We start from the raw sequence: 13,201 nt of genomic DNA, 5'->3' as shown, positions 1-13,201 counted from the left end.
CGTCATCCCAGTGGGGAAGTCGGAAGACCACTTGTACTACTTCAACTAAGCAAATGACTGTCCAACAGTCCTTTGCGAGGAAGATTAAATATGACAGCAGTCATCCTGTTGCAAAGCAGATAACTGAGGCCTTGACAGCTATGCTGGTGTTAGATGTGCGCCCGGTATCTGCCATTAGTGCAGTGGGACTTGAGGGTCAACCCTAGATGGGGCAGGTGTTTGTGCCGCACACTTGTGTCGCTTAGCTTAGTCATACAGCTACCTCATTGCACCTCTTTTTCTTCTTTGCATGATGTGCTGTTTATGGCCTAGTTTTTAAAAGTGCCATCCTGTCTGGCACTGCAGTGCGTCTCCTAGATGGGCCAGGTGTTAGTGCCGCACACTTGTGTCGTTTAGCTTAGTCATACAGCCACCTCGGTGCAACCTTTTGGCCTAAAAACAATATTGTGAGGTGTGAGTTGTTCAGAATAGACTGTAAATGAGTGGAAATGAATGTTATTGAGGTTAATAATACCATGGGCTCAAAATTACCCCAAATTCTGTGAGTTTAGCTGTTTTCATGTTTTTTCAAAAATCCTCCAGATCCAAAACCAAAACCAAAACTTGAAAGGGTGGTTTTGGCAAAACCAATCCAGATCCAAAACACGAGCATGGAACCAGAACCAAAACCAAAACACAAAACACGAAAAGTGCCCGCCGCACATCTCTATACATGACTATCTTGGTGCGCTGCAAATACAACATTATGTAAATGAGTGAAGCACAAACTTTCCTATAATTTCTACATTCACTTTCAGCTTGTGGAACTTAAATGCATACTTGCTTACGTGGAGTTTTCTTCATTGCAGTTTGATTCCTCCATATCCACAGTGTTATGCAGACTGGAATTTGTATTTGTCAGATCCAACTGAGTTTGATTCTTGAATCTGATTATTATTCTCCTGACTCCAAAAAGAATACAGGTGTTGCCATTTGTTGTGACATTAATAGCACTTCCAGGATGCAAATCATTTCCATACATCCACTCTCCGGTCATTGTATCTTTCCTTACTATATTGTAATATGTGCCCTGCATTAAAAAAAATATGTTATTTCCAAACAGCAAAGTAAAAACATTAAATATTCATACTTACAGTTGAAACTCTCTAATGTGAAAACGGTTGGGAAAGTAGCATGCTGCGCTGTTTCCTATACTGCATAAATTCTGGGAACTAGGACCCAGAGTCTTCAGAAAGGTGCGAACCTCCAACCTGACTGCAACCATTTTACTATGTAAGAGTGTCACATTACTACAGGCATATTCAGTACTTAGATCCTGAGGTGAGATATCTGTTAGCTGCAATACCCTGTGCTTGATACCACTGCTGTTTAACCCCTGCATTACACCGTGTTCCTGCATTACCCTGTACCTGCTGCTTACCAATAAACCCAGGAACCTGGTTTAGGACTCTAACAGTCACTTTCACATCTGCTGTGCACCTATTGTGATCACCCCAATAGGCTAAATCAACAAAAAATGCAAATGCTCATTCATAGTGGATTTAGAAAGCTAAAATGATTGTACCGACTCACGGATGTGAGTTAACATTGTATTTTTGCAATGTATTGCTCCAAATGACTTTCTCAGAAGCTCATATATATTCAGAAACATTGCAGCCATGAGCATGTAGAGATGTGATGACCGACTTTAATATATATATATATATGTTAATCGTACAAAAGAACTCCCCTATTGCGCTGTGATAGGAGCTGCACCTCTAAATGAACATCCTGTTAGAAAGGTTCCCAAACAGAATAAATACAAATTCTGAGGGCGCTGAGTGTGAGCCTTCTCGATATAAACAGTACAGTATTCATCACAATATTCTTTTAAGTGACTATAGACTTCACTTTTACATAAAAGATTTATTCACAATAACATGGATAAAAAACAATGGCATCCGTTCACATCCACATATACAGTACATAATAAGTGATATACAGTAGTTAAAGCGAATTCATCCACATTAAATACACTGGGTTCCTTTAGTGGAGTTTGATCTTAATAAGATGCAGATGTTGCCTAAGCTAGAAAATCCAACGCGTTTTGTCACCAAGGACTTCTTCAGGGGTTAAGCGATCAGGTGCCAGTGATTACTCATACATAAATTCAATGGCTTGATACAGATTGGACATAACTTGACATGCCGTGGGATGGTCTATCTGGAAACCTGATAGATATACATTAAACATCATTGTGCACCTTTGAACCATTAACTATCTCAAGGAGCAGGTGGAACAGTTTCATATACACAATATGTATCTTGGATGTACTAAAAACCACAGGGTATTTTGTTCTAAACATTTCAGTCCAATCTGTATCAATCCATTGAATTTATGTATGAATAATTACTGGCACCTGATCGCTTAACCCCTGAAGAAGTCCTTGGTGACGAAATGCGTTGGGTTTTCTGGCTTACGCAACATCTGCATCTTATTAAGATCAAAGTCCACTAAAGGAACCCAGTGTATTTAATGTGGATGAATTTGCTTTCACTGCTATGAATCACTTATTATGTACTGTATATGTGGATGTGAACGGATGCCATTGTTTTTCATCCATTTTATTGTGAATAAATCTTTTATGCAAAAATTAAGTCTATAGTCACTTAAAGGAAAATTGTGTTGAATACTGTATTGTTTATATCGAGAAATCTCACACTCAGTGACCTCAGATTTTGTGTGTATATAATAAGATTTTAAACCTACCGGTAAATCTTTTTCTCCTAGTCCGTAGAGGATGCTGGGGACTCCGTAAGGACCATGGGGTATAGACGGGCTCCGCAGGAGACATGGGCACTATAAAGAACTTTAGATGGGTGTGCACTGGCTCCTCCCTCTATGCCCCTCCTCCAGACCTCAGTTAGAAAACTGTGCCCAGAGGAGACGGACAGTATGAGGAAAGGATTTTTGTTAATCTAAGGGCAAGATTCATACCAGCCCACACCATCCACACCGTATAACCTGGAATATACGCAACCAGTCAACAGTATGAACAAAAACAGCATCAGCCAAAGACTGATCTCAACTGTAACATAACCCTTATGTAAGCAATAACTATATACAAGCCTTGCAGAAATACGTCCGCACTGGGACGGGCGCCCAGCATCCTCTACGGACTAGGAGAAAAATATTTACCGGTAGGTTTAAAATCTTATTTTCTCTTACATCCTAGAGGATGCTGGGGACTCCGTAAGGACCATGGGGATTATACCAAAGCTCCAGACCGGGCGGGAGAGTGCGGATGACTCTGCAGCACCGATTGAGCAAACATGAGGTCCTCATCAGCCAGGGTATCAAACTTGTAGAATTTTGCAAAAGTGTTTGAACCCGACCAAGTCGCCACTCGGCAAAGCTGTAATGACGAGACGCCTCGGGTAGCCGCTCAAGAAAAGCCCACCTTCCTAGTGGAATGGGCCTTTACCGAATTTGGTAACGGCAATCCAGCCGTAGAATGAGCCTGCTGAATCGTGTTACAGATCCAGCGGGCAATAGTCTGCTTAGAAGCAGGGGCGCCAACCTTGTTGGCTGCATACAGGACAAACAGTGCCTCTGTTTTCCTAACCCGAGCCGTCCTGGCTACATAAATTTTTAAGGCCCTGACCACATCAAGGGACTTGGAATCCTCCAAGTCACCCGTAGCCACAGGTACCACAATAGGTTGGTTCATATGAAATGATGAAACCACTTTAGGCAAAAATTGAGGACGAGTCCTTAATTCCGCTCTATCCACATGGAAAATCAGATAGGGGCTTTTGTGAAGACAAAGACGCCAATTCGGACACCCGCCTTGCAGATGCCAAGGCCAACAACATGACCACCTTCCAAGTGAAAATTTTTAATTCAACCGTTTGAAGAGGTTCAAACCAGTGAGATTTTAGGAACTGTAACACCACATTAAGGTCCCATGGTGCCACTGGAGGCACAAAAGGAGGCTGTATGTGCAGCACTCCCTTTACAAAAGTCTGGACTTCTGGGAGAGAAGCCAATTCCTTCTGAAAGAAAATTGACAAGGCCGAAATCTGTACCTTAATGGAGCCTAATTTTAGGCCCATATCCACTCCTGTCTGTAGAAAGTGGAGAAAACGGCCCAGATGGAATTCCTCAGTAGGAGCATTCTTGGCTTCACACCAAGATACATACTTTCTCCAGATACAGTGACAATGTTTCGCCGTCACCTCCTTCCTAGCCTTTATCAGAGTAGGGATGACTTCTTCCGGCATGCCTTTCCCAGCTAGGATTCGGTGTTCAACCGCCATGCCGTCAAACGTAACCGCGGTAAGCCTTGGAACACGCAGGGCCCCTGTTGCAACAGGTCCTCTCTGAGAGGAAGAGGCCACGGATCTTCTGTGAGCATTTCCTGAAGATCTGAATACCAGTCCCTTCGAGGCCAATCTGGAACAATGAGTATTGTCCGCACGCTTTTTCGTCTTATGATTCTCAATATCTTTGAGATGAGTGGAAGAGGAGGGAACACATAGACCGACTGAAACACCCACGGTGTCACCAGGGCGTCTACTGCTACTGCCTGAGGGTCCCTTGACCTGGCACAATACCTCCGAAGCTTCTTGTTGAGGCGTGACGCCATCATGTCTATTTGAGGAAGTCCCCAATGACTTGTTATCGCTGCAAAAACTTCTTGATGAAGTCCCCACTCTCCTGGATGGAGATCGTGTCTGCTGAGGAAGTCTGCTTCCCAGTTGTCCACTCCCAGAATGAAGACTGCTGCCAACGCGCTTATGTGATTTTCCGCCCAGCGAAGAATCCTGGTGGCTTCCGCCATTGCCGCTCTGCTCCTTGTCCTGCCTTGGCGGTTTACATGAGCCATGGCTGTGACGTTGTCTGATTGAATCAGAACCGGTAGGTCGCGATGAAGATTCTCCGCTTGACGTAGGCCGTTGTATATGGCCCTCAATTCCAGTACATTGATGTGTAGACAAGCCTCCTGGCTTGACCATAGTCCCTGAAAATTTCTTCTTTGTGTGACTGCTCCCCATCCTCGGAGGCTCGCGTCCGTGGTCACCAGAACCCAGTCTTGAATGCCGAACCTGCGACCCTCGAGAAGGTGAGCACTCTGCAGGCACCACAGGAGAGACACCCTGGCCCTGTGGGACAGGCTTATTTTCTGATGTATTTGTAGATGGGACCCCGACCACTTGTCCAGAAGGTCCCACTGAAACGTCCTCGCATGGAACCTGCCGAAGGGGATGGCCTTGTAGGTCGCCACCATTTTTCCCAGTACTCGAGTGCATTGATGGACTGACACTCTTTTTGGTTTGAGCAGGTCTCTGACCATGTTCTGGAGTTCCTGGGCTTTGTCCATTGGGAGAAAAACCCTCTTCTGTTCCGTGTCCAGAATCATGCCTAAGAAAGATAGCCGAGTCGTTGGAATCAACTGTGACTTTGGTAGATTTAGAATCCAGCCATGCTGCTGCAGCACTCTCAGGGAGAGCGACATGCTTTTCAGCAATTGATCTCTCGATCTCGCTTTTATTAGGAGATCATCCAAGTACGGGATAATTGTGACTCCCTGCCTGCGCAGGAGCACCATCATTTCCGCCATTACCTTGGCGAAAATCCTCGGGGCCGTGGAAAGCCCAAACGGCAACGTCTGAAACTGGTAATGACAGTCCTGTACAGCCAATCTCAGGTACGCCTAATGAGGGGGATATATGGGGACATGAAGATATGCGTCCTTTATGTCCAGTGACACCATAAAATCCCCCCCTTCCAGGCTGGAGATAACTGCCCGGAGCGATTCCATCTTGAATTTGAACTTTTTCAAGTACAGGTTTAGGGATTTCAAATTTAGAATGGGTCTGACCGAGCCATCCGGTTTCGGGACCACAAATAGGGTTGAATAGTACCCCTTGCCCTGTTGAACTAGGGGAACCTCGACAACCACTTGTTGTTGACACAGTTTTTGAATTGCAGCTAAAATTATCTCCCTTTCTGGGGAAGAAGCTGGTAAAGCCGATTTGAAAAACCGGCGAGGAGGCACGTCTTCGAATTCCAGCTTGTAACCCTGGGATACAACCTCCATTGCCCAAGGATCCACATCTGACTGAACCCAGACGTGGCTGAAGAGTCGAAGACGTGCCCCCACCGGCGCAGACTCCCTCAGTGGAGCCCCAGCGTCATGCGGTGGATTTAGTAGAAGCCGGGGAGGACTTCTGCTCCTGGGAACTAGCCGTAGCAGGCAGTCTTTTCCCTCTACCCTTACCTCTGGCGAGGAAGGAAGAGCCCAGACCTCTTCTGGACTTATGCGACCGAAAGGACTGCATCTGATATTGCAGCGTTTTCTTTTGCTGTGGGGAAACATAAGGTAAAAAAGTAGATTTACCCGCGGTAGCTGTGGAAACCAAGTCCGTGAGACCTTCCCCAAATAAATCCTCACCTTTGTAAGGTAAAACTTCCATATGATTCTTTGAGTCGGCATCACCCGTCCATTGGCGAGTCCACAGGGCTCGCCTAGCAGAAATCACCATGGCGTTGGCTCTCGAACCTAGCAGACCAACGTCTCTCTGAGCATCTCTCATATATAAGACTGCGTCTTTAATGTGACCTAAGGTCAATAAAATGGTATCCCTATCCAGGGTATCAATGTCAGCTGACAAAGTATCCGTCCAAGCCGCAACAGCACTACAAACCCAAGCCGATGCTATTGCCGGTCTAAGCAAGGCACCCGTATGTGTATAAATTGATTTTAAGGTAGTTTCCTGTCTGCGATCAGTAGGATCCTTGAGGGCTGCCGTGTCTGGAGACGGTAGCGCCACCTTTTTGGACAAGCGCGTTAACGCCTTGTCCACCCTGGGTGAGGATTCCCACCGTAACCTGTCCTGCGCAGGGAAAGGATACACCATAAGAATTCTTTTGGGAATCTGCAGTTTCTTGTCTGGAGTTTCCCAAGCCTTTTCAAATAATGCGTTCAGCTCATGAGATAGGGGAAAGGTTACCTCAGGTTTCTTTTCCTTAAACATGTGTACCCTCTTGTCAGGGACAGAGGGGTCATCTGTGATATGTAAAACATCCTTTATTGCAATAATCATATAATGAATATTTTTGGCCACCCCTGGGTGTAACCTCGCATCATCGTAGTCGACACTGGAGTCAGAATCCGTGTCGGTATCAGTGTCTGCTACTTGGGACAGGGGACGTTTCTGAGACCCTGAAAGGCCCTGTGACACAGTCAAAGCCATGGATTGACTCCCTGTTCTATCCCTGGACTCTGCTTTGTCCAATCTCTGATGTAATAAAGACACATTTGCATTTAAAACATTCAACATATCCAACCAATCAGGTGTCTGCGTTTCCGACGGAGACACCACAATCATCTGCTCCACCTCCTCCTTAGATGAGCCTTCCGCTTCAGACATGCCGACTCACGCGTACCGACACCCACACACACTCAGGGATATATCTATATGGAGACAGTTCCCCAATAAGGCCCTTTGGAGAGACAGAGAGAGAGTATGCCAGCACACACCCAGCGCCAACTGACCATGGAAACAAAATTCCCAGATAAAAACAGCGCTTTTATATAAATATATATATATATATATATATATATACACTCACTGCGCCAATTAAAAGTGCCCCCCCCCCCCTCTTTTTTTGCCCTCTGTCACCGTGTTCAGCAGGGGAGAGTCCGGGGAGCCAGCTTCTCTGCAGTGTGCTGTGGAGAAAATGGCGCTGGTTAGTGCTGGAGGATCAAGCTCCGCCCCCTCAGCGGTGGGCTTCGGTCTCGCTCAAATTTCCAATACTGGCGGGGGATTATATAATATACTGCCTCCGCAGCCTATATATATGTTAGCCAGTCCCTAGAGGTTTATTATTGCTGCCCAGGGCGCCCCCCCTGCGCCCTGCACCCTTCAGTGCCCGCTGTGTGTGTTGTGTGTGTGGGAGCAATGGCGCGCCTCTGAAGTCTTCTTTCTTCTTATACTCACCCGGCTTCTATCTTCCGGCTCTGTGAGGAGGACGGCGGCGCGGCTCCGGGACGAACGGCGAGGGTGAGACCTGCGTTCCGACCCTCTGGAGCTAATGGTGTCCAGTAGCCTAAGAAGCAGAGCCTATCATTTAAGTAGGTCTGCTTCTCTCCCCTCAGTCCCACGATGCAGGGAGCCTGTTGCCAGCAGTGCTCCCTGAAAATAAAAAACCTAACAAAATTATTTTTCAGAGAAACTCAGGAGAGCTCCCCTGTAGTGCACCCAGTCTCCTCTGGGCACAGGAGCTACCTGAGGTCTGGAGGATGGGCATAGAGGGAGGAGCCAGTGCACACCCATCTAAAGTTCTTTAAAGTGCCCATGTCTCCTACGGAGCCCGTCTATACCCCATGGTCCTTACGGAGTACCCAGCATCCTCTAGGACGTAAGAGAAATATATATACATATATATATATATATATATATATATATATATACACACACTGCTCAAAAAAATAAAGGGAACACTAAAATAACACATCCTAGATCTGAATGCATGAAATATTCTTATTAAATACTTTGTTCTTTACATAGTTGAATGTGCTGACAACAAAATCACACAAAAATTATCAATGGAAATCAAATTTATTAACCCATGGAGGTCTGGATTTGGAGTGACACTCAAAATTAAAGTGGAAAAACACACTACAGGCTGATCCAACTTTGATGTAATGTCCTTAAAACAAGTCAAAATGAGGCTCAGTAGTGTGTGTGGCCTCCACGTGCCTGAATGACCTCCCTACAACCCACACAAGTGGCTCAGGTAGTGCAGCTCATCCAGGATGGCACATCAATGCGAGCTGTGGCAAGAAGGTTTGCTGTGTCTGTCAGCGTAGGGTCCAGAGCATGGAGGCGCTACTAGGAGACAGGCCAGTACATCAGGAGACATGGAGGAGGCCGTAGGAGGGCAACAACCCAGCAGCAGGACCGCTACCTTCGCCTTTGTGCAAGGAGGAATAGGAGGAGCACTGCCAGAGCCCTGCAAAATGACCTCCAGCAAGCCACAAATGTGCATGTGTCTACTGAAACGATCAGAAACAGACTCCATGTGGGTGGTATGAGGGCCCGACGTCCACAGATGGGGGTTTTGCTTACAGCCCAACACCGTGCAGGACGTTTGGCATTTGCCAGAGAACACCAAGATTGGCAAATTCGCCACTGACGCCCTGTGCTCTTCACAGAGGAAAGCAGGTTCTCACTGAGCACATGTGACAGATGTGACAGAGTCTGGAGACGCCAAGGAGAACGTACTGCTGCCTGCAACATCCTCCAGCATGACCGGTTTGGCAGTGGGTCAGTAATGGTGTGGGGTGGCATTTCTTTTGGGGGCCGCACAGCCCTCCATGTGCTCGCCAGAGGTAGCCTGACTGCCATTAGGTACCAAGATGAGATCCTCAGACCCCTTGTGAGACCATATGCTGGTGCGGTTGGCCCTGGGTTCCTCCTAATGCAAGACAATGCTAGACCTCATGTGGCTGGAGTGTGTCAGCAGTTCCTGCAAGATGAAGGCATTGATGCTATGGACTGGCCCTCCCATTCCCCAGACCTGAATCCAATTGAGCACATCTGGGACATCATGTCTCGCTCCATCCACCAACGCACCACAGACTGTCCAGGAGTTGGCTGATGCTTTAGTCCAGGTCTGGGAGGAGATCCCTCAGGAGACCATCCGCTACCTCATCAGGAGCATGCCCAGGCGTTGTAGGGAGGTCATACAGGCACGTGGTGGCCACACACACTACTGAGCCTCATTTTGACTTGTTTTAAGGACATTACATCAAAGTTGGATCAGCCTGTAGTGTGTTTTTCCACTTTAATTTTGAGTGTCACTCCAAATCCAGACCTCCATGGGTTAATAAATTTGATTTCCATTGATAATTTTTGTGTGATTTTGTTGTCAGCACATTCAACTATGTAAAGAACAAAGTATTTAATAAGAATATTTCATTCATTCAGATCTAGGATGTGTTATTTAAGTGTTCCCTTTATTTTTTTGAGCAGTGTATATATATATATATACTGTATATAGTAATTTGTCTTTACTATATATATATATATATATATATATATGGCCATTTTATGTGCACAGCGTGTTTTATTGCATTGCTGGATGTTTCTAAAAATGCACTATTTTGTCATAGTGCTAACATGCCCTATTAAGGGGTGGTCTTCTGTATGCCGACTGACGGAATCCCGGCACACAGTATACCGGCGCCGGGATCCTGACAGCCGGCATACCGACACTTATTCTCCCACGTGGGGGTCCACGACCCCCCTGGAGGGAGAATAAAATAGTGTGGCGCGCGTAGCGTGCCACCGTGCCCGTAGCGTGGCGAGCGCAGCGAGCCCGCAAGGGGCTCATTTGCGCTCGCCACACTGTCGGTAAGCCGGCGGTCGGGCTCCCGGCGCCGGTATGCTGGTCGCCGGGAGCCCGACCGCCGGCATATCGTAGTGAACCCCTATTAAGACAGACCTACATCTCACAGGGGAAGGAAGCTTATATTATTCAACTGTATTATTCTCCAATAAAGCCTAGAGAAGTCCAGCACTGAATCCAGTGCAGGAGCGGAAATGGAGCACAATCAGCCTTTAATACAGCTAGATGATAAAAGCGGTGACTCCCATTGGGTCAAAATTCTTTGCAGTGAGGGTCAGTAGGTACATTGGACCCAACTTTTGAGTATTGTAGGTGACAAGGTTCAGCTCAGTTCTCAGTAGCCACTGTATTGAGAGCATTCTCCATTAGCCACCAGATCACACCCATCTCTGTCCACTTGCTATCAGATGTAGCTCACCAGTCATAATATTAGTCTCAGCTTTGAACACTAGCTACCTCATTGGACTCAATTATCATAATAGTAAAATGAAAGCAGGGTTGCTGGTGGGTAGAGATTGTCTAATGCTGGGTACACACCTACAGCTATATCTGAAGATCAATTGATCTGCAGATATATCTATGGACGGATCGGGCAGTGTGTTGAGCATACACACAACCCGATCCGTCGGGGACTGATGTCATGAACTGGGCGAGCATTTACACATGCCCACCCAGTTCAGCTGTCAGTCACCGCCGGCTGCTGCAGCTTGTGTACGTGTACGGGTGGTTGGCTGACTGCCCGTACACACAGGGTTGGACTGGCCCACAGGGGTACAGGGGAAACCACCGATGGGCCCCACTGCCTGTGGGCCCTCCTCCTCCTCTAGATATAAGGTTCCAGACTCTGCACTTAAATGATACATTATACATATGTTACCTTAAACTGCACATGACTACGGCGTATTTTCTACAGTGCACTGCTGTTATTAATCTGGTATATTATCCTGCATGCAGTAGCAGTATTTACTGTATATATTTATCAAGGGGCCCAGCCGTGCACTCTCTAGTTGTTAGGTAAACCAATGTGGTGACTGGCCACACCTTCTCTAGAGACTGGCCACACCCCTAACCATGGGCCCTTACCACTGCATCCCCCCTGCGGGCCCTTCATGCCCTAGTCTGACACTGCGTACACACACAACGACGAGACAATTAGTGATGTGCACCGGAAATTTTTCGGGTTTTGTGTTTTGGTTTTGGGTTCGGTTCCGCGGCCGTGTTTTGGGTTCGGACGCGTTTTGGCAAAACCTCACCGAAATTTTTTGTCGGATTCGGGTGTGTTTTGGATTCGGGTGTTTTTTTCAAAAAAACCTAAAAAACAGCTTAAATCATAGAATTTGGGGGTCATTTTGATCCCATAGTATTATTAACCTCAATAACCATAATTTCCACTCATTTTCAGTCTATTCTGAACACCTCACATCTCACAATATTATTTTTAGTCCTAAAATTTGCACCGAGGTCGTTGGATGGCTAAGCTAAGCGACCCAAGTGGCCGACACAAACACCTGGCCCATCTAGGAGTGGCACTGCAGTGTCAGACAGGATGGCCCTTCAAAAAAATTGTCCCCAAACAGCACATGATGCAAAGAAAAAAAGAGGCGCAATGAGGTAGCTGTGTGACTAAGCTAAGCGTCCCAAGTGGCCGACACAAACACCTGGCCCATCTAGGAGTAGCACTGCAGTGTCAGACAGGATGGCCCTTAAAAAAAATTGTCCCCAAACAGCACATGATGCAAAGAAAAAAAGAGGCGCAATGAGGTAGCTGTGTGACTAAGCTAAGCGACCCAAGTGGCCGACACAAACACCTGGCCCATCTAGGAGTGGCACTGCAGTGTCAGACAGGATGGCACTTCAAAAAAATTCTCCCCAAACAGCACATGATGCAAAGAAAAAAAGAGGCGCACCAAGGTCGCTGTGTGACTAAGCTAAGCGACACAAGTGGCCGACACAAACACCTGGCCCATCTAGGAGTGGCACTGCAGTGTCACGCAGGATGGCCCTTCAAAAAAATACTCCCCAAACAGCACATGATGCAAAGAAAAAAAGAGGCGCAATGAGGTAGCTGTGTGACTAAGATAAGCGACCCAAGTGGCCGACACCAACATCTGGCCCATCTAGGAGTGGCACTGCAGTGTCAGACAGGATGGCCCTTCAAAAAAATACTCCCCAAACAGCACATGATGCAAAGAAAAAAAGAGGCGCACCAAGGTCGCTGTGTGACTAAGCTAAGCGACACAAGTGGCCGACACAAACACCTGGCCCATCTAGGAGTGGCACTGCAGTGTCACGCAGGATGGCCCTTCACAAAAATACTCCCCAAACAGCACATGATGCAAAGAAAAAAAGAGGCGCAATGAGGTAGCTGTGTGACTAAGATAAGCGACCCAAGTGGCCGACACAAACATCTGGCCCATCTAGGAGTGGCACTGCAGTGTCAGACAGGATGGCACTTCAAAAAAATACTCCCCAAACAGCACATGATGCAAAGAAAAATGAAAGAAAAAAGAGGTGCAAGATGGAATTGTCCTTGGGCCCTCCCACCCACCCTTATGTTGTATAAACAGGACATGCACACTTTAACGAACCCATCATTTCAGTGACAGGGTCTGCCACACGGCTGTGACTGAAATGACTGGTTGGTTTGGGCCCCCACCAAAAAAGAAGCAATCAATCTCTCCTTGCACAAACTGGCTCTACAGAGGCAAGATGTCCACCTCCTCCTCATCGTCCGATTCATCACCCCTTTCACTGTGTACATCCCCCTCCTCACAGATTATTAATTCGTCCCCACTGGAATCCA

The 13,201-nt window shown here is 46.8% G+C and overlaps 1 protein-coding gene across 3 annotated transcripts in view; it reads right to left on the bottom strand.

Moving 5' to 3' along the window:
• LOC135059863 (V-type proton ATPase subunit S1-like protein) overlaps positions 1-13,201 on the bottom strand; it is a 237,895-nt gene that overhangs the window by 79,671 nt on the left and 145,023 nt on the right. For 2 of the 3 annotated variants that reach the window (XM_063963940.1, XM_063963939.1), the window contains exon 4: positions 828-1,069. The exons of the other annotated variant lie outside the window; for it this stretch is intronic. In XM_063963940.1, coding sequence (XP_063820010.1) covers positions 828-1,069 — 242 coding nt within the window. The remainder of the gene's footprint in view (positions 1-827; positions 1,070-13,201) is intronic. 3 annotated transcript variants of the gene reach the window in all.

Source organism: Pseudophryne corroboree, chromosome 1 (assembly GCF_028390025.1).
Source record: "Pseudophryne corroboree isolate aPseCor3 chromosome 1, aPseCor3.hap2, whole genome shotgun sequence".
In the NCBI taxonomy this organism is placed as follows: Eukaryota; Metazoa; Chordata; class Amphibia; order Anura; family Myobatrachidae; genus Pseudophryne; species Pseudophryne corroboree.
The sequence above is the reverse complement of the archived record's forward strand: the minus strand, read 5'-3'. Positions and strand labels throughout refer to the sequence as shown.